This window comes from Sceloporus occidentalis, unplaced genomic scaffold (assembly GCF_023333645.1).
Source record: "Sceloporus occidentalis isolate IW3139 unplaced genomic scaffold, rSceOcc1.0.p SCAF_180, whole genome shotgun sequence".
Taxonomy (NCBI): Eukaryota; Metazoa; Chordata; class Lepidosauria; order Squamata; family Phrynosomatidae; genus Sceloporus; species Sceloporus occidentalis.
This window is the reverse complement of record NW_028317160.1, coordinates 1,454,617-1,479,446: the sequence shown is the minus strand read 5'-3', so window position 1 is coordinate 1,479,446 and position 24,830 is coordinate 1,454,617. Positions and strand designations below refer to the sequence as shown.

Genomic DNA, 24,830 nt, shown 5'->3' with positions numbered 1-24,830 from the left:
GGTTGCCCAGTTGCATTTGCGACCCCTGTGACCATGATTGTTACACCCCCATTTAAGGTATTATACTTGCAAGCGTTTACTCCTGTTTTTCTACTAATACCTGTTTATGTGCATGGACTTTTATTTCTGCTTTTAAGGAACGTTATTATTTTTGCAATTCTTCCTAGGCACCTTATTTGGAAATTAAGAAACAAATGGACAAGCAAGATCCCTTAGCCCATCCGTTGCTGCAATGGTTTGTGTTCCTGTTTGTAATGTTGATTGTAGATAAATATAATGTGAAGTTTTAAAGATATTTCTCAGCTGTTTGGGAATACACAGTAAAAAGGCAAAGATTTAGGGTTACCCTGATTAGTCTCTTTATATTTCTCCTTGAGCCCTTATTTCAGTTGAGACCTGAAGAGGTATTACATAGGATGTCCACTTGGTGGCAGGCTGGTAGAGGCATTCTCTTCATATTGCTTGTTTTTCCAGCCAGACACACCTTGTTCTAAGCTAGCACAGAAAATCCTTAAGGAAAGGAGATGGGAAATAATCAAAGCTCACATAAGAAAGGATTCAAGAACTTATACTGGATTTAGTATCCTAGCCTGGGATCCCTTAGGTACCTCCTTCTGGTGGCCTCTGTCAGCATCCCCACACCATGTGAATCTATACGTCCCTTTGATGGATTTGGAGAAAGACAGATCAATTAATTTATTTAATTTAAAAACTCAGTGAAGTGTGATACTATCTGTACATTTAAAAACGTGTCATAATTCCTTTAAAGACTGACTGAGCCCCTAATTTTATTCAGTACGCAAGATTATAACCAGTAACAGTAACTTATTCCCAAAATGGTGCAACTAGTGATGCATGACCATCTAAATGTAGTGCTACAGAGGCACATGGAGCCTCCCAGCTTTGCCCCAATGGACTTTGAGGCAATGACATTTTATTGCCTATGAAGGTCTGCTTTCTGTGGCCTGTGGCCTTTGATTTGGTAACATCAGTTCAGCTCAAACACTGATCTCTGACAATTTTCTTTTCTGGTGCTAAGTGGTAAATATGAACCATAAATATACTGTACATTTTCTGTGCACAGCACATTAAACAAAAACATCTCTTTTTCCAGGGTAATTTCAAGTAATAGATCACACATAGTGAAACTGCCAGTTAACAGGGTAAGTATGTATTGTGTTTTGTTAACTATGTATGTTTTCTCAGCTACAACACATGGGCTTGAATGCACAAGCGGTGTTACTGATGTTAAATAAATCTCTAGGGTTTTGAAGCTCCAGCTGTTTGTTTGTACCACTCCATGGTATTTAACAATACGTGGGTTTTAAGGAGCAGTGTATATATATAAGTTCCATGGGCCCTTAGCAGTGGGTGAAAACTTTTTATCTAATCATGATGCTTGAGGCTGACAAGTCTCATCATGTTATGTTATAATATTTTATTACGCCTGATCTTCACAGGGTGGGTGATCATCGGTGGTCAGCAGTAGGTCCTGGGGGGGACTAGCAAGGTGTAAGAACTCTAATTTGCAAATTGAATGGACCCAAAGTCATGGAAAGTTTGCTGTTCTATGGTGGACTGTAGACTTACAGTGAACTGTAGTTAAAGGGTTAATGTCCGTAAAGCTCTTAGCTGCTTTAGAAGGTTCACAGGAATATTCTACATATCCAACAAATACATCACTTTTGTATCCAGCGATGTCCCTACATTGATGTTTATTTCTCACTATATTACAATGCTGCTTCTCTACTTCAAAGTTGATTCAAAATTTTCAGCAGCCATTAAAATCACTGTTCATGACTTTATTCTCCTGATTTACTGCTGTTTTCAAACACACACACTAGAAACAGGGATTTCACGATCCCCGAGTGGCTATTCCCAGCCTTACCATAGCGGCTCTGCATAGTTCCTGTTCTAGCCATTTACACTGATAGCTTTTCACAGTCTAAACTTCACACAATAAAATCAATAGTGTCACAAGTCTGGAGCTTTTTATTTTTTATGTGTTTTTTTTTCTATCACATTTAACTGATGACATGGAACCCTAACTCCTTCTGTGCCAGCACTTTGTTAATACACAGTTTTTTCATAGTCATGTGTATTATTTGCATAATGAAAATCGACCACAAAATGTGAATTTCATACATAGTGACTTTAGGCAAAGTCACGTTTCTCATTTAAATAGCAAATTGTATTCTTAACCATATTTAGATCTAGGCAATGTTTCTATATAGCTATTTTTAATAACGGTATAATGTATATAACTAGTTTTGTACTTGTCTTGTATCTTAAATCAAACATAATCAAATGGCTACTAGTATCAGATAGTTAATAATAATAATAATATAATGTGTATTATCATTATTATTGTTATAAGTAGTAGTAGTAGTAGCAGCTGTATCAGATTATTTAAAATATAATTTATTATATCATTATTTGTATTACTTGTATCAGATATTAAAGATATTGTGATAGTTTTTTTTATTTTTTTTTTAAGTATTTCTAATCTTTGCATAATATAATGTTTTCAGGCCTATTAACCATTTGTATGGTCACTGCTCTATTATTGGAGCTCAATCTACTAGAGAAACTCCTTATCAAACTGCCTGACTCTAGTAAACAATGAAAGTCTATGGAGGAAGACACAACATGGAATTGCCATAAAAATAAAATAAATTAATTTTATTGAAACAAAATAAGCTAAAACTATTTTTCTTTTGTCAATACTAACCTCAATTACAGTATTATTTTTTATGTTCAAGTTTTAAATATTTTTCCCTGGGAATTCACCTTTAATGTTGAGGCACTCAGATATGATTAGTTCTAGATTTCTTCAGAACATTTACTAATTTATTTAAATTTTTATGTAATTTAAATATAAAGCAAACAAATAATCATTTTTTATGTTTAAGATGAAATTTATTCAAAATTGCACACACACCCTTAATGTAAAAATGTGTCATATTTTATATAAGCATAACTCAACTTTGAGTCAAAGGAATCTATGTGACTGCTTATTGAATATTATTACTTTCCGTGTAATTGCACATTTTTGTGTAACTTGTTATATCAAACCCATAGCTCAGTTTGATCGGCTGTTCTGTGCTTTAAATCCATCCTTTTCTCTTGTAGCAACTGAAATTTATGCACACCCCTCACCAGTTCCTACTTCTCAGCAGTCCACCAGCCAAAGAATCCAATTTTAGAGCTGCGAAGAAACTTTTTGGGAGCACATTTGCATTTCAGTAAGTTTGATCTTCACAAACCATGATTTGTTTCTGTAGATGGGGTTTTCCTTTAAAAAGAAACGATATCAGCATGGCAAATATAAGTGACGCTTGTTCAGGGAAGTGTTATGAATTACTGAAAACCTGCTCATCACTTAGTAAGTATCCCAATACATTAGGTATTTCTAATGGCGTGTAAATAAATACATTTCAGTTTTTATGAATATGAGTACAGTCAGGTTACCGATAAATCTATTTCATCCAATAATAGATTTTTACTGACTGTGATTGTATGGAAGGATGAGTCTTCTGATGAGTCGTCAGAGGAATGACTAAGTAGGATGGTCCGAGTAATTTGTTGCCACTCACCACAGCTTTTTCAGTACCATTATCTCCTCAAGCCACATACTAGTTTTATTTTTTCATGGTAGAGCTGAATATGTACGGTACATTTATTGTTTGTCTTATAGAAGAGAGTATATGTATCCTTGGATCACACAGATCTTACATCCGCTGTTTGCTAATGACACTTTGGTCCATCGGTGATGTAGAGCATTGAGGTTTGACCATAAATAGAACCGTCCCAGGAACCTCTGCCATTCATTGTCATTTTGGAGCTTGTTTTGTTAGTTTGAAGCAGTGCTCACATTAGGCCATCTTAATTACTTGACATTTAACAGTTTTTATAAAGGTTTGTTAGAACCCGCAGGTTGCCACATTATCAAGCCCCTACAATAGACTCTTTGTGAGTCTTAGTTTTTGGAGGATCAACTCATTAAGAATGTTATGAGAAATTATGGAATATCCAAAAACTGTCTATATCTATATATATATGCAAGTTGGAAATCTAAAAAAAATAAATAGAAATGATGAAATAATAATAAAAGGAAAAACCAATTCATAGTTCTGCAGGTATCATAATATCACAATATTATGTTTATATATATACATGTTTGCATTAGATTTTGCAATGAGCAGCTTGTAAAAGTACTGAAAACCTTTCTTAATTACCGTTTTAGTGGCTCGCACATTGAAAACTGGCACTCTATACTGAGGAACGGCTTAGTTGTTGCTTCCAATACAAGACTGCAGGTAACACAGCTGTTTATTTTGATTTATGTATGTTTTTCAAAAGTGTATTTTTTTACATTTTCAGTAATTGTTGATATAAGTATTTTCATTAGCAACTATACCCTCTTTTTTATATTTTTTTCAAATAACTGTCTCTTTTTACATTAGTGGCCTTTCTTAACATTCCTTTATACCACATGTGTAGCTGTACTATGAAGGTCAGTTAACTGGAATATCAGAGCAGATCAGGGAAATGTTTCATTTTGGCCCCAAGAAAGATTTCCTAGTAGACATAGCCCCAAGATTTGTATGACCCAAAAAATCTGAACCACTAACCACCCACCTCACCTGAATAATGGACATGTACAACTAACCTGAGGTGAAGTGGAAACTGAACCCCCTCCATTGGACTCCATCCCCATCAAAACTTTGCTGCCAGTGATGTTACTCATGCACCCACCCATGCCAAAGACTAGTAAATCACTTTGGTATTATTTACATATAGAATATATTGAGATCTTTTGCAGACATGATAAAATCAGTAGAAAAAATAAGTTGTTTTTCATTACTGAAACCTTTCAATATTAATTATGTGTGTACAGCTTCATGGTGCCATGTACGGAAGTGGAATATATCTTAGTCCTTTATCAAGCATATCATTTGGTTACTCAGGTAAGTCTATGGTAATTATTGGTAAACCCCTTTCAAGTGGTCACAGCTTTCTTCAGTGTTTTACAGTCTATGTAGATTCTATGATTGGTAGTAAAATTAACCCTGGTGGTTAAAAAATGTATTTTTATGTCAAACAAAATCTTGCAAGACGTCGGTCTGTTATGGGTTAACTCAACTTGCAGACTCAGAGCCTTGCATGCTAATATTCACCACACAATTCATAAAGAGAGCGCCTACAACTTAGACGTGTGAACTCAATGGGAACTCACATGTCCTCACAAAATTACAACCACCCATCCACTACATAAAAATTACTTAAAAATAAATAAGTGTTAAAATAACAAAGCAGTGGTCCAAGGACCACCCCCTGCAAGATAGGATACATAATATTTTTAAAACCCTCTAGGAGGCATATACCCCCAGCCATGCCTTTCCTCACTCCCCATCCTGTTCCTAGTGGGGTGTGGGTTAAAGTTCATAAAAATTACACTTGGGGGGTTACAGATACACAAATACATACCCATTGTCCCTCACGATGTCACATGCTCATACACACTCTTATGCAAACACATAGTGCTAATATTACTTATTTCAGAACTCTTTGGAGAAGTTTCCATGTGTTTATAGTTTTAAAGGTGTAAAGCACTCTAGCAAAAAAAAAACACCTTCTCTGATTTGTCCTTTACTCTTTTCCTATGACGGTCTAATTACAAAAAACAATGAGACATTTTAAAAGGTTTTTCAGCGTCTATGGCAACAACCTATAAGTCCCTGCTTTCTGATCACGTGACAAATGTTCCTGGCAAAATGAACGAGGCCAAATTTTAACCCAATTAAATTATCTCTGGAATGGATTCAGAGTTTCAACAATATTAAATACTAGTGTTTAGTATGCGGGATGGAATGTTTAATCACCGTTATGATGTGTAATGAGCGCTGGCGATGGGCGAGATTGAAGCATGCGATACAGTTTCATGAAATTACTATATTACAGGGATGAATAAGAAGCAGCAGAAAGTATCGGCTAAGGACGATCCTCCATCAAGTAGTAAGAGCAGCAGTACCATACAGGTAGTGTTATGCTTAATATATATTTAGGCTTTTACATAATGTATATGGAAGAAGAAAGCAAAACAAAATGGGCCTGAGCAGGTAGAAGAACATATATAATGAACAATAAAAATGAAACATCTTTTAGTGATTGTGTTATGATTTATATAGACAATGATAAAATAGAGTTGGCATCCCCATTATTATTTTATATATATACTGTGGTAAAGTGTATGGGAGAGTGGTTGATGGGATATATGTCTCACCTGGTTACCTCAGCCAGGCCTGGTAGCAAACCCAGGTGCTCTCAGGTGAGGCTTCCTAAGCTCGTTACTGGGGAGGAGGCCTTAAAAGAAAGGGCTGTTAGGTTTTCAGAGGGAGGGAGACACTGAATGAAGGAGCAGCTACAGCCAGCGCTGCAGCCCACCAGGTATGAAGCTTTACCCCATACAAAACTGGTTACTTTGCGTCAGACCTTAGGCTGCTAGAGAGGTATCCTGCTGTTTAGTTAGAGCCGGACAGGCTTATAGTTTGTTTTGTTTACAAGGTGCTCTGTGATTACAACATCTAAATAAACACGCTTTTACGTTGGAAACCTGTGTGAAACTGTCATTGCCGCCCCATGCGTGAGCTGTCCCCTACAATACATATTACTTAATGCAGAATCTGTACCTTCCCCTACTATACCCTCTGACGCAGTTCACCTGTAGTAGTATAGTGTCTGTATATGGTTTTGCTTCCTCGGGACAAACCCAGTATACCAGTGCCTAGTATAACAGTACCCAGTATACCAACACCCAGTATACCAACAGACTCTACTTGAAGGCGGTATTGTCTACACTAGAATTGCAAAGTGCACCACTAACTTGTCGCTTGGGGCCATCAGCGCAAGGAGTGTCATTATGTGACTATGTATCATTAAAAAGTACCCTGTCATAGGCCTGACTGGAATGAGGCAGAGTGTGTGTACATACGTATGTGTATTATGATTATATGTGTGTATGCATGTGTGAGGGTCAGTATGTGTACACATATGCGTATGTGTGGAGACTGAAATATGTGCCCCAAAGTCAGGCCCGGACTGGGACAAAAAATAGGCCCGGGCATTTAAGCCTGACCAGCCCATTTTTATTTATTTATTTATTGTTAAAGCCCACCCTTTATGTACCATCTTTGCATTTACTCACTCATTCACCCAAATCATTAACACATTCATTAATGCAGTCTCACAAATCATTTAAGCAATTCATCCACACATGAATTCATTAATTGTCATACGCATTCACACAATTCATCCACACATTTATTCATTCATTCTCATACGCATTCACACTACCCCCTCTCCCCATCTTATCTGCCCCTTCTCACTATGTTCCCCCTTTTCATTATGTACCCCCTTCCCCACTTCTCAATATGTACCCCTCTCTGCCCCTTCTCACTGCACCCCCCTCCCTCACCCTACTTACCTTGTTGCCTGGAGCAAGCAGCAACTGCGACCGGGCCCGCGGCAAGGCCGGATTGATTTAGGGGCTGATGGAGCTGCAGCTCCAGGCCCCTACCTTAAAACCTCTACGGCCGCATTAACATAGGGCCCTTTAAGCCCGCCGCAACTGTGACCGGGTCCGCCACTCTAAGGGGCCGGGAAGCCCCCACCAGGGCCGGCCTTAGGGGTCTGCGACCGCACAGGGATTAAATTAAAACATTGGGTTTCTTTTTTTAACTTTATTTAACATCCTCCATGTTAAATAAAGTTAACAAAAACTTTATTTAACATGGAGGATGTTAAATAAAGTTAAAAAAACTCCCCCAGATGTTTTCATTTAAACCCTGTGCGGCCGCACACCCGTGAGGCCGGCCCTGGTGGGGGATTCCCGGCCCCTTAAAGTGGCGGACCCGGTCGCAGTTGCGGCGGGCTTAAGGGGCAGGTGCCCCTTATGCCCTGCGTTAATGCGGCCGTAGAGGCCGCATAGGCCCAGTCAGTCCGGTCCTGACTGGACCTATTTTAAGGTAGGGGCCTGAAGCTGCAGCTCCATCAGCCCCTAAGTCAACCCGGCCCTGCCGCGGCCCGGCCCACCGGGAAAATGCCCGGTGTGCCCGATGGCCAGTCCGGGCCTGCCCAAAGTGGTAGGGCCTGCGTTATGTATCCCATTTCTTGTTTTCGTGTACTCATGTGGTCTCCTTTCCTCAACCACCCCTTACAAGGGCTGCCACAATTTTGGTTTTTCAAGAGTGTTCCAGCAATATTGCTTAACATCAGTGTAAATATTGCAAAATTTCACATATAATGCTAATTTCCCACCTTTTAGGACACAGGGACTACATATTAAATATATTTACAAAGTAATATGATCAGTAAATAAACATTTATTTTCTGCAACTTTGCTTTTAAATGGCTACCTTTAACCCGTGTACTACACATTAGTAGGTACCATACCCTGAGAGTTTACAGTCCAAGTAATAACACTACTTTTGTTTCTTATATTTTTTATTATTTTTAGTGTGTTTTTTGGGGGGTGTCTGAGACTTAGATAATAAGACCAGACCGGGTTGCTTTTAATAAGATCTAAACTAAAAGGGTAAATTCTACAATATTGTTTAAACTATTTTACAAGAATATAAATGGCTCATTGGAATACCTATTACTTATTTGCTACAATTCCTAATATTATCACAATATTGTCTACAATTGAATTCTCTACCTTAAATATAAGGCACAAATAGGACATCGCCACCTTGACACGACAAGTTTGAGTCCTGTAGGTCATTATGCATGACTGATTCTAGAAACACTTCTTTCGACAGGGGACACATATAGATATTGTTAGTTGTACATTTTTACACCCTAGAGCCCGGGGAAAACGTCTATATGAACAGGATGACTTTTAAATGATTTTCATATTCTAAGGAACATACATTGGGACCTTTAGCAGTTTTCTTGCTTTTAATAAAATGCAAGACAGCTCAAGGTAATGAAAACCAAAGTTTATTTGGTGTAAGTTGGGCACATTAATTGATTTTGTCGATGTATTTCTCACAGCTTAGTTTTAAATTAAAAGTGGCCAAACACACCAACGATTAGCCTCTTTCCTGCACAGAATGCGTACAATTATACAGCGCTTTCACCAGCAGCACAACATATCAATGTGTTTCCTTCAATCACATTAAAAGCAAGTTTAAAGAAAAAGAAAAGTGATATGTGCGCTTTAATACGCAATAAATTAAAAAAAGTAAAAAATAATCTTTTTCTTGAACAAGCTTTCAGCAGAATATAGAATTTTTCATATTAGATGTACTGGACCACTTCACTATTCTCTGAATAGCTTCAACTCTCAAAAATGAAGAAATGTGGATGTAAACAAGCAGAAATGTAGATACAAATTTCGATAAATAAATAACCTTCCATTAAGGTCTTGAATGTTCCACAAACATCCAATATATATGGGGTTAAATCCAGGGGCGTGCTGGGCCGGGGGGCAATTGCCCCCCAGGCCGTCCTGAATCCGGGCTGGCGGGCTGGCCGGGTGGCCGGCAGACGAACATTCATGGCAGCCGCAAAGTTAAAAACTAAGCGGCTGCCACCGGGACTGTCCTCCAAAAACGATGCGCGCGGCAACTGTGGCTGTGCGTCGGGACTTGATGTCAAATCTCGGCGCACAACACTGAAGCCACGCCCACCGTCTTCCACGCTCTCTGCACCGGAAGGACGGGACACAGAAGAGGAAGAAGAGGAAGAATGAAGAGGAGGAGGAAAAGTGACAGTGCCAGAGGAAAGATAGGAAAATATTAGTGAGAGTGATGGGTGTTATGCTATAGTTTATGATGAATGTTTGTGAATGAGGGTTTCAGATTGCATGGAAGTGTGGGGGGATAGCATGGCATAGGGAGGCTGTCTAGGCATGATAGGAGTGTGATTGCGGTCCAGAATTTTCATTTCGGTGGATCCCTACTATGTACTAAGCCAGTCACTGAAGTGTTAGGCCTACACCACATCAATGTTTGGCTTAGTATATAGTGATAGGGGTTGTACTGCAGTATTGTCAGTGTCTGACTCAAAGTATAGGCGCACATTGACGGTGGTACAGAGTAATCCCTAAGTATATAATGATAACAGTTATGCTGTACCACCGTCAATGTGTGCCTCAGTATATAATGATAACAATTTTGCTGTACCCCTGTCAGTGTTTGCCTAACCATAGAAACTATGCAGTTTTGAAGTGTGTGTGGGTGGGGGGGTGCCACATACAGGATCTGCCACAGGTGCAATGGGCCACTTGACTAGACTTGCCCCCCAGGCCTTAGGCTGCCAGCCCTCCCCTGGTTAAATCCCAAACTTTGATAGGAAGTTTGGGTTTTAATAGAAAACCAGCAGTTTAAAACCCCCCCAAAAAAATTAAAAAATAAAGTCCACAAGTAAGTCACAATCGCCTCCACGCTATTCGTTTTGCATGTCAGTAGATTTAGATTCTTCCCTTAAACATCCCGTGATTTACGATATTTTCCTGTACAAATTTCTTCCGCATCTTATCTATCGCAGGAACTTTGCGTCATTCCTTGCCATGGTCTTAACCGCGCCACCAAAGCGGAGCGGATTCTTCTCAATATTCCTTTGGTTTCAATATTTTATTCAATAAAGCAACATAACACAACTGATATCTTAAAGACGCGATGTTATGTTATGTTGCTCTATTGATTCTTTTGTTTTTGGTAATTTAATGAAACCAAACAAGTTGGGAATAATGAGAAGAAACCACTCCGGTTTGGAGGCTTGGTTAAGACCACGGCACAACTTCATGAAGGAATGACGCAAAGTTACCATGATAGATAAGATGATAAGAAATTTGCATAGAAAAATATTGGAAATTGTAGGATATTTAAGGGAAGACTCTCAATCCAGTGACATGCCCGGAAGAAGTGCAGAAAGTGTGCGAAACGCGTAGCGTGGAGACGGTTGCAACTTATGGACTTTATTTTGTTTTAATTTTTTGGTTTTAAAATTGTTCCGCTGGTTTTATTACTGTGAATGTTGCTATGAAAGTCTGGGATTTAACCCCATATATATACCGGATGTTTGCTGAAGATTCAAGACCTTAATGTAAGTTTATTTATTAAAATGTATAACTACATGTGACGGAAGCCTCCATCACTGGGGCCACTGGAGAAGCCTGACTGCCAGCCTCCTCCCTATTGACTATGGGCCCTGGGTTTGTAGAGACTTCTGTGGCTACCCCCAGCAGTATCATCTCATCACTGGCTGAGGGGATTATCTCCAGCAGACAGCCAGGATCTGCCACCAGGGAGTGACCACCATTCTTTGATGTTTAATGTTATATAAATCAGTCTCCCCCCTATTGTATTGTTAATCCCGTTACTGCCCCTGTTGTCTCTGAGAGGCAGATTAAGGGGGAGGTTTGTGTCCCAATATCTTGTTTTATGTTAATGTGTGTTTGGCTGGATATATCCAGCTCTGTGTGTCTAAAATAAATGAGTCTTCGTTTGGTTTTACCCTACACTGAGTCTCGGCTAGTGACTGGGGAACCGGGGAAAGTGTGTTGTCCCAGGCTAAGGGAGCACAAGACAGCGGAGGCAGTCGGTCGGACGAGCCAGCTCCGTGACACTACAATTATACTTGTTTCCATCCATGTTTGAAGTGGTCAGGTGCATTTAATTCTCTAAAAAAATTTAGTTTGTGCTTTATTATTAACTGTGAAGTGGCCCCAAAAAAGCATCGGTAACTAGGATTTATTATTAAGTCCAGTAAAAAAATTATCTGGATATCATTTACTCTTAGGCTGGAACCATCAACCATCATTCATAGCCCTTCATTATTTCAAATGTTGATGTCCTGATGTACCCTGCATTTTATTATTTATTACAATACAATGATATAATGATTTGTCTCTGTTTATAACTAAATGAAATAAGCATAAATTATCATTTTAGACCAAAAGAGGTACAATTTTGTCTTCCTTCACCTTATCCTCCTACATTAATAAATGTATGGAAATAAAAAAAATACTGTATGAATTAATGGAATTAATTTCCCATCTTGAGTTAGATTCACTGTTTATTGTGAATATCACACATTAGTGTGAACATTTATATCAAACATTTTAGATGAAAATACTTTTGAATCCTATTTGATATGATTTGTCATTTTACAAAATGAGTATGGATTTTTAATGCTAATTCTTACGTTTCAGGTTAAAACACTTGTCATTACATTTTCTTTGGATGTAACTTTTACTTTTCTTGACTTTTAGTCACAGAAAAAAGGACAACAATCCCAATTTTTGCAAAGCCGTAACTTGAAATGTATAGCCTTATGTGAAGGTGAGATCTGTTGACCTTGAAAAGTGGAATCTATATCTGTCATTTCTAAAGTCCTAGGCATCCATGTGCAGACCAGTAAGCCGTAGGACCTGTTGGCTTCAGCTAGACACTGGCATTAACAGCAGAGTAACAAGGGGAACAAGGCGTGCAGATGCAACCAGTCCCCGAGTCCTGAGGCAATAAATACTTGGCTCCCCGCAGTAATCTAGTCACTTCAATCCTGTTCGGGTGGCTGCGATATGAAATGATAACCCTATAGTCTCAGGCTCCATACACAAGAACCAGTGTTTTAACCCATGACTGAATAAGCTGGCGTGGAAAGGTTTGAGGGTATAGAGATGACAATTTCACTCAATGGATTAAATCATCCATATAGTTTAATATTAATCAAATTGTAATACATCCATAATAACCAGCTAAACGAAGAATAACGCAGATTTTGCTGATGCCCCTTCCTGCCCTTCTTTACAGTGACAGACAGGCTGCAGGGCTGCAGGCACCATATACTGATCCATGGCAGAGTCTTGTCATTGCATGTATCCTTTAGTATTACATGAAATTCTATGTAATTATCTGTCGATATGCTCAGAAATCGTGTATTTAGTTACAAACAAGATTTGTAAACATGACTTTTGCTTCACAATTCTCTCCCGGGCACTACAAACAGTAAAGGAGTGGAGAAAGGAGTCCAGATCTTTTTCCCACATGCACCCGGGATAGAGTGAAAAGCTCCTGGCAAAGGCTGTTGGTAGCACAAATACATTCTCTATGTGTAAGCTTGATTTCTCGGAAAGATTTCCTTGTGTACCTTAAGTACATTTAATTAAAAGAGAGTTGAGTGAAGTGGCATAATACTTGACTGGTAGTATTTTTTTAATTATGTGAGGCTATGAAGCTGTAACTATAATGCTGGATACTCTCAGTAAGTAGGATCAAAAGAAAAGAAAAATCTACAAACCCTCCTGTCCCTTTACAATGTTTACCGAGGCTCTGCGACTTCTTTCACCCTATTGTGTATAATGGCAGCATAATTACCCAATATGGAGCCATTTCATGGTCCTCTGCTCCATCTATACACCCCTTAGCCTGGGGGGGAATAATGAAAAACAGGATGGCCAAATAGACTAAAAAAAATTCTACTTCCTAGTCATCTAATGATCTAAGGCACCTAAAGATAGTCTATGTTCTCTAAGGGCTATGCAATGCCCAACCCAGATAATGTAGGGGAAACCCATCTCAAATAACTTTTGTACATTTTGTCTATGAAATGTGTCCTATTGTTATGTTTCATAATGTTCATAGATTTGTTAAACTGCGTGCTACTTATTTGTGATGTATATATGTATATTTACTGGCATGCCTCAAAAATGCACTGCACAAACTCACAAATGTCATAGTATTTTATGTATTTTCTCTACAGTTATCACTTCACCAGAACTGCACAAACATGGGGAGATCTGGGTTGTTCCCAATACTGATCACGTCTGTACAAGGTTCTTTTTTGTGTAAGTACTCTACAATATGTCGCTAGGAGGTGACAAACTGTCCATTGTGAAAGATCTGTAGATATTTAACAACTGGTATGTTAGAGTACAGTTAGCATAATGCCATTTTGATTCACAATTCTTCATAGATGTCTACATCATTTGAGTGGAAATTCACACTGAGGTGAGTGCAACCTCTGTGGAAGTTTTACCTAAATTGTAACAGTTTGTATGTAAGTTTACTGGATACACTGAAAAATCAAATGGTTTTCTTACATTTACCTTTTCTTTATTACTTATAGAACTTATTAAAGAAAATATCTTGAGCAAGATATACATTTTCACTCATGATTTAAACAAAAAATGCTGAGCTTACCGATTCCTAAACACATATATGTGGCTGATCATTCTTGATAGATGTATGTAGATCATTATGAGGTCCATACACTAATGCATTGCGCAGGTGCACCCTCTATAGAAAAAAGCAGGAAAATGAATACCAAAGAATCCTTTTTTTATCCATTTGGTACCCTATATGGGACATGTAAAAGTATATTGCACATTTACTAGTAAATATTTTAGTATTATATGATGATTAGAATACATTACAAGAAGATTATGCAGATCCTTAGGTCATTTGGCACAATATTCAATTGTTTTTCTTGCTTTAAAGTCCTTGTATGTAGGTAGTGTGTATCGTGCATTGTAAACCCAAAACCAGTTTAACCCACCAAATAACGACACGGAGACCGAAATTGGATAAAGCAGGCCACAGCACAATTTTATTATAAAACCATAAAACACTGTGTTGGCCCAAAACACCATAAACCAATAAGAATAATATACAATAACCGATAAATAATAAATACAAATATACAAATATACATAACACATTACCGTAACATATTCAAAACATAACCAACACAGGAACCGAATTAACCCCGTCCTTGCCGGCCTCTCACACTGCACAATCCAGACCACAGGTACTCACCTCCCCCCTCGTCCAAACAAAATTGACAGCTACCTTTCGCTGCCCCACCACCAATGCTAACCACCAGCCGTCCAACAAGCTCGGTGGGCACGTCCAATAAAACACCAGAGGTTAGGGGAGGATTGAGCCTTCCATTACACCAGCATCCAAACTCCATCACTTACCAAAACCAGACCGGCAAGGACACACAAACCGCCAGCTGTGACAAAAGAAAGAAAGGTAGTACACAAGAAATAGGGAGGGAGGGTGGGAAGCAGGTAAGACTGTTGGCCGTGCCTGTAAAAAAGGACAGTGACCGGGGTCACCCAGAGGGCACCTTATATCACCTAGGGTCTCCCACCCCTCAATTAACATACCCCAATCAAAACACGGACATGCCCTGAGCATGCACTAACCCACACACATACATGCTCCCTGTCCATTTAGCTACGCTGATTCCCAGGGGCCTTGTATGTAGGTAGTGTGTATCGTGCATTGTAAACCCAAAACCAGTTTAACCCACCAAATAACGACACGGAGACCGAAATTGGATAAAGCAGGCCACAGCACAATTTTATTATAAAACCATAAAACACTGTGTTGGCCCAAAACACCATAAACCAATAAGAATAATATACAATAACCGATAAATAATAAATACAAATATACAAATATACATAACACATTACCGTAACATATTCAAAACATAACCAACACAGGAACCGAATTAACCCCGTCCTTGCCGGCCTCTCACACTGCACAATCCAGACCACAGGTACTCACCTCCCCCCTCGTCCAAACAAAATTGACAGCTACCTTTCGCTGCCCCACCACCAATGCTAACCACCAGCCGTCCAACAAGCTCGGTGGGCACGTCCAATAAAACACCAGAGGTTAGGGGAGGATTGAGCCTTCCATTACACCAGCATCCAAACTCCATCACTTACCAAAACCAGACCGGCAAGGACACACAAACCGCCACTAACCCCGCTGTTTAACCCCTTAAATCAGCGGGGGCCCCCACCAACACACGCCATGGCCTGACTGATAGCCTCCTGCAGAGCCAAATTGAAAAGATCCAAACCGATGTCATTCAAATGAACGCCATCACTCCGAAACAAAGTAGCCGCGTCCCTCTCAAACACCCTATGCCGAACCGTCACGCCATTAACGCTAGCCACAAACTTGGAAATCCAACGATTAAACTTAACCCGCGACCGCTCCAGGGCCCGCTGGTTAGTCGCCACCCGCCAAAAATTCCGAGACACCACCTCGGACCATACCAAGCGGACATCAGGAAACAAAACAAGAACCCTAGCAAGGTCCCGAAGAACCGTGTCACCCAGAGACCTGACCGGGACTACCCCAAGATCATTCCCCCCGAGGTGAATCACCAGGACAGAGGGAGGACCCAATAACCGAGACAACCGGACCAGCTCAGGGAGGAGATGAACCCACCGCATCCCCCGCTTCCCGAACCACCGCACCTCAACCGCAAGAGGAGAGAACCCCAACTGCTCCCCGTTCGGGCGGACTGCCGCCCGCCTCCTGGCCCAGAAGATGAAGGAATGTCCAACGAGCCAGACTTGAGGGAGAACCACACCTACAAAAAACAGAGAACATTAAACAGGCATATCCAAACGAACATACGACCTAAAACGACCCGATCGCCAGCGCCCAATACGTTGCACAGAGGAATCAGGCAAACCAACCCGGGTAGCCTCCGTGGCTGCACCAATCCGAAAGGAATGACCCCCAAAAGACCCGGCAGGAACACCCAAGACCGACAGCGACTTCCGAAAAACGCTGACAAACTGGAAATGGGATAAAAACGACCCGTCCTGATGCACCAACAGCGGACCCCCCACCGCCGGGCGAACCAAGAGAAACTCGTGAACTGACGACACCGGGCAAATAGGTGAGCCCGCAATGGCACCCAAACGAACACAAGACCCCCGACCCAGGACATCCGTTTTGGAGCGCCGAATGCGAAAGCACAGACCACCATCCCCCAAATCCACATCCTCCGCCAAAACACCGCCAGGCACACGCTTACTAGGGCTAACCAACTCCCCTATCCGCATAGCCCCGAAAAAGGCTAAGCTAAAAGCCGCCCTAAACAACCGAACCTCGAAGTCTGAAACACAAACAGAACCCAACACCCCACACAACCGAACCAGCAACGCAGCCGAAACCGGCCGCCGAGTATCCCTCGCAACAACCCCCTTGCGCCATCCCCTCAAGGCCTGGCGAACAAGGAAATCCTTGGTAAAATCGACGATGCCCATCAACTTACACAAAAAACTAAGACCCGACAGGCGAGCAGAAGCCGCGGACGGGGACACCCCGGTCGAGTCCCACTGACACAGGAGGGAAAGCAAGCCACGAACCCGAGCAGCGTGAGTCGGGAAACCCCCACAGCCATCCTCAAAGGCCGCCCACTCGTCCCACACTTTACCATACCTCCCCCAGGTGGACCTGGAAACCGAATTGCGAATCCACTCCGTCACTCGTCCAACCCAAGGGACCACAGGTCCACTGGACACGGGACCCCGTCTTCGTCCGCGAACGGTGCCGTAGCTCGAAACTCCGCCCACTGAAAGCGAGAAAGAGCATCAGCCGTCACGTTGTTGACACCGGGTATATGCACTGCCCTACAGGTCACATTCAGACCCAAACACCGCAACACCAGCCGACGCAAAAGGCGAACCACCGGAGGAGAGGAAGCCGTCAAAGTATTGATAGCCTGAACAACCCCCAAGTTGTCGCAATGAAACAGAACCCGCCGATCACGGAGAACATCACCCCATACCTCTACCGCCACCAAAATGGGAAAAAGCTCCAGGAACGCCAAGTTCCGGGTGAGCCCCGACTCCCTCCAGGAGACCGGCCATCTCTCAGCACACCAGTGCACCCCCAGGATAGCCCCGAAACCCACCGACCCAGCCGCATCCGTGTAAAGATGCAACTGGGAATTAGAAACCTGGGGTGTCTGCCAATACGACCGACCATTGTAGGTATCCAAAAAGGAACCCCAGACAGCCAAGTCGTCCCGCAGCGGACGAGTGAGCCGAATAAAATGGCGGGGCCGGACAACACCCGCCGTCGCCGCAGCCAGCCGCCGGCTAAAAACCCGACCCATCGGCAAAATGCGACAAGCGAAGTTCAACTTCCCCAACAGCGATTGCAACTGACAAAGCTGAATCTTCCTCATCCCCCGCACCCTGGCAACAAACCCCTTCAGGTCAACCAGCTTATCAACAGGCAAGCGGCACTCCAGCGCCACAGAATCGATCTCGATTCCAAGGAAACTCAGACAGGTCGAGGGACCCTCCGTCTTGTCGGCCGCAAGAGGAACTCCAAAACGACACATCACGGCCTGCACGGTGTGAAGGAGACGAAGACAATCCCCCGAATCCCCCGCCCCGATACACAAAAAATCGTCCAGATAATGCAGGATAGAAGCCAAACCCGCCTCCTCCCGAACAACCCACTCCAAAAACGTGCTAAAACATTCAAAATAGGAGCAAGATATAGAACAACCCATCGGGAGGCACATATCAACGTAAAAACAACCCTCAAACTGACAACCCAACAAATGATGGCAGGCCGGGTGAACCGGGAGAAGGCGAAACGCCGCCTCAATATCTGTCTTTGCCAACAGGGCCCCACGACCCGCCGACCGCACCATGTCAACCGCCTTATCAAATGACGCGTAAACAACCCGAACCATGTCAGCCGAAATGCCGTCATTAACCGAACTACCACGGGGGTACGATAAGTGATGAATCAAACGAAACTTACCAGGATCCTTCTTAGGAACCACCCCGAGCGGGGACACCCGCAAATTTGCCAAAGGCTGCACGGCGAAAGGGCCCGCCATGCGCCCTAACTCAACCTCCTTACGCAACTTGTCCCTAACAACATCAGGAAATTCCGCAACAGAGCGCAAATTCCGAAAATTAACCGAACCAGGGGCATCCACAAAGGGAATCCAAAACCCCTCCGAAAACCCCCGCAACAAAATGTCAGCAGCCCGCCGGTCCCTATATTGGCTTAGCCACGGGCGCATCGCGGCGACGTCCACTGGTGTCGTCGCACCTTCTGGTGCCTCCTCCAGCGGCAGAAGGGAGAAAATCTCCAAAAACTCCCCTTTCCAGATCTTGTCTTTAACCTCCTGTTTCAAATGCAGGCCAAGCGGGCCAGACCAACACATGTAGGCCGCCCCGCGAGCCACGTCCGCCACCCCTAAAGCTGCATCCACAACTGGCACCGAGCCAATCACCGCAGCAGCCCCGCCAGCCGGCGGGGCCACCGCCACCGGAACCCCGGGTGCCACCGGGCCAGACGTCCCGGCATCAGCAGACCCCGCCACAGCAGGCACAGAAAAGGAAACCGAACCCAAAGACCCCGCGCCACCACCAGGTTGCTCCCACACGGACCTAACCTGACTATCCAGCCCCGACCCCGATGGACCAGCACCCCTGTCGCGCTCCCACGCATCCAAAAAACCCCGCAGACCTGACAGAAAAGCACCCATAGAAGAGCCCGAGCGACCCTCCACCCCGGCTCCCAAGAGGCCCACAGAATGAGAAGGCAACTCACCACCAAGCGACCGGCAGACCTCCTGCGGCGCCGTAGCCGAAGCCGTATTGCTAGAAGGTCCCTGAAGTCCCGGTCCCAGCAGCGGCGAAGCATCCTGCAGCAGCCCACCAGACACAGCCTGTGAAGAGGAAGGGGGTGAGAGCATAGGTCCTGGAACAGTACCTGCAGTACCAGAAACCGCCACCAGGGGGCCGAAACTTGGCAAGCCACCAGCAGGCGCCGTAATGAAAGGGGGGAGGGGGGTAGCGAAAGCCTCCTCATCAGAGGAGCCGTACTGCAGCCTGGAAGACCCCACCATCCCCCCACCCTGAGGAGGTAAGCGGGCCGAGGGCCCTGGAGAGAGGGCCGGGTCGTCCCCGGAGGACCCCCCTGCCTCCTCCGAGACATCCCCCCCAGCAGGTCCCCCAGCCGCCCCCCGTGCAGCCCCGCCGGGCCTACTCACCCCCCCCGCGGCTTGCCTGACCCCTGATGGGGCTGCCGCAACCGCCCGCGACGTCCTCTTCGGGCGGGCAGCGGAAACGCCGCCCGCCGCTTCCCGCGCTCCCGCGCGGCCTCCAGCCAGCTCCACCGATCGGCCGCGGCCACCGGAGCGGCCGCGGCGAAGTGCCGCATCCCGCGGCACCTGTGCAGGCGCCGGGGCCTCCGTTGCCGGCCCCGGCAAGGGAGCAGCAGGCCTCGCGAGCCGTGAGGCAGCCTCGCGAGACCGCCGCGAGGACGCACGCCGCCGCCATCGCGGGGACGACGGCGGCGAAGACGGCCGCCCGCCCCGAGGAGACGCCTCCCGGGGCGCGCGCGGCCCGGGATCCGGACTCCTGCTCCGGTACCGAGCCCCCCCACCCGACACGGGGCTCAGCCGAGCAGGAGGGCGGGCGCGCCGGCGACCCGAAACGCGCCCGCGAGACGGTGCCTCCGCGGCCCCACCAGACCCGGCAGGCACCACAGGCACCGCAGCCTGGGGAAGCAGGTGAGCAAACTGCTCACGCAGCGCCCTACCACCGTCCTGGTCCGCACCAGCCCTGAGAGCAGCGAGGATCGCCTCCACGTCCATACTCCAGGCCGTCACACCGAAGCTCAAGCAGGTAAGACTGTTGGCCGTGCCTGTAAAAAAGGACAGTGACCGGGGTCACCCAGAGGGCACCTTATATCACCTAGGGTCTCCCACCCCTCAATTAACATACCCCAATCAAAACACGGACATGCCCTGAGCATGCACTAACCCACACACATACATGCTCCCTGTCCATTTAGCTACGCTGATTCCCAGGGGCCTGCTCTAGAATTTTGACACTATAATTTAATTTCTTGCTTTAGAATTCTTTTTGTTATTTTCTCTTGAGTTTTCCTGACACAACATCTCATTGCTTATCTTGACCTTAAATTCTACAGACATGATGTGTAATTGCCTCTAGAATTCCATGACGGTATCATTTCTTATCTTGCCTGTGTAATTGGTTGTGTTGCTCTAGAGTACTCCTGACATAGCATACAATTGGTCGTCTTGCTCTAGAATTCTCCTGACAGTGGGAGTGGGGTCTGTTCACCAAAAAAAAAAAAAGTAATCAACTTAAAGGTTAACAAGACTGAAGCGACTCAAAATGTAACATGCACTGCTGGAATTTATGGAGCAAATTGTGTATTCATTAATATATGATTGATTGCAAACAGGGCCGGCCTTAGGGGTGTGCGACCTGTGCGGCCGCACAGGGCGCCATGGCAACAGGGGCACCTGCTTTTTTTTTAAACTTTATTTAACATCCTCCATGTTAAATAAAGTTTTTTAACTTTATTTAACATGGAGGATGTTAAATAAAGTTAAAACAAACAAAAAAACCAATTTTTTAATTTAAGTCCCGGGCAGGGGCACCGAGCGGTCGCGCGTGAAGTTTTCAGCAACCGCTCGGCGCCCCTCACTCTTCGTGACTCCGTCACGGTGCCGGTGTTTCATGCTGAGCGCCAGCATTATTCCGCGCACCACGGCAGAGCGGGAAGACAGACGCCTTCCGCTTCCACCGCAGGACTCCGGCAGCAAGGTAAGTAAGGATAGGGAGAGGGGGAGGCAGTGAGAAGGGGCAGGGGGGGAGGCAGTGAGAAGGGGCAGGGGGGGAGGCAGTGAGAAGGGGCAGGGGAGGGAGGCAGTGAGAAGGGGCAGGGGAGGGAGGCAGTGAGAAGGGGCAGAGTGGGGGGGAGGCAGTGAGAAAGGGCAGAGTGGGGGGGCAGTAAGAAGGGGGATAGGGGGGCGCCAGAGGAGTAGTCCGCACTGGGCGCCAGAACAGTTAAGGCCGGCTCTGATTGCAAATCAATGGCTGTGACAGTAGCTGTGATTTTAAATTTCCTATTGCAGTTGGGTTCATGGGAGTTGGATTTGTAACTTCCAAACCTTCAAGACTTAAAAAAAAACCCAGTACAAACCTAATGGCTGTTACAATGCGGGAGGGATTTTAACCAAGGGGACCAGCAAGTGGCCCCTCTTTCCCCCCACACCATGTGCAGGTGGAAGCTTAAATTTTGCCATTGGGGGACATAGAACCTATTTATAAGTCCTCCTATCCTGTGGTGCTGTTGAGTTGATTTAAGAAGAACGTAGTCAAGTGTAGATGTGAGACATCAATAGTGCAACACTCACACTTTAATCAAGAGTAGCAGAAGAATAACTGGTTTTCTCGCTCTGCAATTTCTCTGACACAATGCGAAATTCGATATCATTCTCCAGAATTCTGCTACCAAAATGTCTAGTGTTGGTTATCTTACTCTAGAAATCTTCTGACAATTCTAGATTTATTTCATACACAATGTAAAGGTTGGTTATCCTTCTGTGAAACACAATAACACAACAGGAGCATTCATATTTTTGTCTTTAGATACGAAGATGGACAAGTGGGTGACACAAGTATTAACACACAGGAGCCAAGCATCCATAAAGAAATTCTTCGAGTCATTGGCAACCAGACAGCGACTGGTTAACTATTGGGAATTGGTGCGATGTGGGGGGGGGCCTTTATTATCAGTCTCAAAGCTGGACTTTGTACTGAAAAAAGAACAGATTCCACTAAATTTTAAAAGGCCGATCACACTTCAAACCATTTTTAATTCATATCTTCAGTGTTTTACTTAAACAAGACATATGAATATGTCATTGCAACAGAACTAGCATAAACGTGTTGTGTTAAGAAAAAAACACGACAAAAAGGGGTGAAATAAAAGAAGTAAGAGGTTTGTGATCAGAAATTAGATTCTGTTCCAGTTTCTTATTTCGGGGCTAGTACTTTCTACTGATATAACTATGGTTTTCCTTGCAATAAATACAATTATCAAGTGTTTTATGGGCTTTTTATGTTAAAGTTATTTGGAATATGGAAACATTATTGTATTGTGTGCTGTGTTTATCTGGAGGTTAGATACACATGTTCAGCATTGGTATTGATTTTAGAATTTTCTAAACATGAATCTTTTTTTCTTATAAAGCAAATAGCAGAAGACAAAAAAAATGTAATAATAAATCTCTATGGAAATTGATACCTAAAGAACGCTGAATCTTTTAATCAAACTTTTCTATTTTTTTAAATCCTTATTTAGTATGTGGCATGAAAAATCCAGAAACGATTTTCATGCGAATTTAGGAACATTATAGAAATTGGAATTTTTCTTTCTTTCTTTTTTTAAACGTTTTTGAATTAACTTTAACCATCAGACTTCCGGAAGAGTGTCATACAGACTCAAGACAAATGTATCTGTCGTAGTCAGACTTGCTACGTGAAAAAAAGGATGTCCTCTGTAAACGGTACTTTTATTAGTTTGAGACGTTTGAAGGAATCAGCTGTATGCTGTCACGGCACAGCGTACAGAGGAGACTCCGTAGTCAGGTAGGACTGCAGGGATGGTCCAGAGAGCCGAGGTCAGGATACCGGAGAGCAGGAAAAACGAGGAGCAAGCCGAGGTCAGGATACCGGAGAGTAGGATAAACGAGGAGCAAGCCGAGGTCAGGATACCAGAGATCAGAATAGTCAAGCAAGCCGAGGTCAAATACAGGAATCAAGCAGAGGAACGCTATCTGGGTGCTAGCACAGGGCATAGACGACCATCAGAAGGCAAGGTCTTAGTGTACTGAAGTCTCTTAAGTAGGCACAGGAAGTTAGGCACTAATTGGAGATCTCCCGCCAAAATTTCAAAGTGCCGTTACGTCACTTCCTGCGCGGCCATCTTGTGGTTGGCGATTGCGTAATCGTCCTATATAAGCAGGTGCAGTTTCCTCGGGCGCCACTAGGTGGCGTGAAGAAGAACGCGTCCGGATACCAGAGCTGGACCTGTGAAGCTGCTGGGAACGCGACGTGGAAGAGGTAAGTTCCCCTTCCATCTGCAGCGGCTGTCTCCGCTGTGCAGAAGCGGGGGGTCTCCCCCTTCTCCGCGGCGGCTGCGCCTGCCCTGCAGAAGCGGGGGGTCTCCCCCTTCTCCGCGGCGGCTGCGCCTGCCCTGCAGAAGCGGGGGGTCTCCCCCTTCTCCGCGGCGACCGCGTCTTCTGTGCAGAAGTGGGGGGTCTCCCCCTTCTGCGCGGGGACCGAGGTTGCCGTGCGGGAGCAGGGGGTCTTCCCCTACCTCGCGGCGGCTGCCGCTGCCGTTCAGAAGCGGGGGGTCTCCCTCTTCTTCGCGGCAGCTGCGGCTGCCGAACCGAAGCGGAGGGTCTCCCCCTGCCTCGCGGTGGTTGCTGTTGCCGGCCGGGGGACCCAGCGGATCTCCCTGTCGGTAGCGTGACAGTACCCCTCCTTAAAGGGGCGACCTCAGGACGACCCCTGCCCGAACCACGCTGCCTCTTAGCATGGAATGCACGCACGAGATGAGGGGCGTGGAAGCGAGCTTCAGGAACCCAGGAACGATCCTCTGGGCCATGTCCTCTCCAATGAACAAGATACTGAAGACTCCCTTGTTGTCTGCGACAGTCCAGGATGGCTTGAGGAATATGCCCTGAAGTCCCCGCGACAGGGGGTCTAGTAGAAAAACGGTTGCAGACCAGTGGCTTCAATAGGGAGACATGAAAGACTCGAGGGATACGGAGTGTCCTAGGCAGAGAAAGTTCGTAGGCAACAGGATTCACCCGACGGACGATCGAAAAGGGACCGATGAAACGCGGTGCCAGCTTCATGCTGGGCACGCGGAGCCGTAGGTATCTCGTAGACAACCAAACGCGGTCCCCCGGAGAATACGCAGGAGTACCGGAACGTCTCTTGTTGGCTTGGAGTTCCTGTCGTCTACCAGCCAGTTCCAGAGTTCTCTGCACCGAAGCCCAGGTGGACTGTATATTAGTCAGCCGTTCCTCCAAAGCAGGATCAGTAGAATTCGGAAAGGCTCCAGGGAAGGGTTGCGGATGAAGACCGTAGACACAATAGAAGGCGGACTCTCCCGTAGACTCTTGTACCGCATTGTTCCGAG

The 24,830-nt window shown here is 44.6% G+C and overlaps 1 protein-coding gene across 4 annotated transcripts in view; it reads left to right on the top strand.

Annotated features, from left to right (window-relative positions):
* LOC149278800 (protein mono-ADP-ribosyltransferase PARP8) overlaps positions 1–22,370 on the top strand; it is a 96,474-nt gene extending 74,104 nt beyond the window's left edge. For all 4 annotated transcript variants that reach the window (XM_089501733.1, XM_089501732.1, XM_089501731.1 and 1 more), the window contains 9 exons: positions 168–235; positions 1,115–1,163; positions 3,133–3,245; positions 4,247–4,319; positions 4,901–4,970; positions 5,965–6,041; positions 12,281–12,350; positions 13,771–13,855; positions 22,268–22,370. In XM_089501733.1, coding sequence (XP_089357859.1) covers positions 168–235; positions 1,115–1,163; positions 3,133–3,245; positions 4,247–4,319; positions 4,901–4,970; positions 5,965–6,041; positions 12,281–12,350; positions 13,771–13,855; positions 22,268–22,370 — 708 coding nt within the window. The remainder of the gene's footprint in view (positions 1–167; positions 236–1,114; positions 1,164–3,132; positions 3,246–4,246; positions 4,320–4,900; positions 4,971–5,964; positions 6,042–12,280; positions 12,351–13,770; positions 13,856–22,267) is intronic.
* The last annotated feature ends 2,460 nt before the right edge of the window (positions 22,371–24,830 follow it).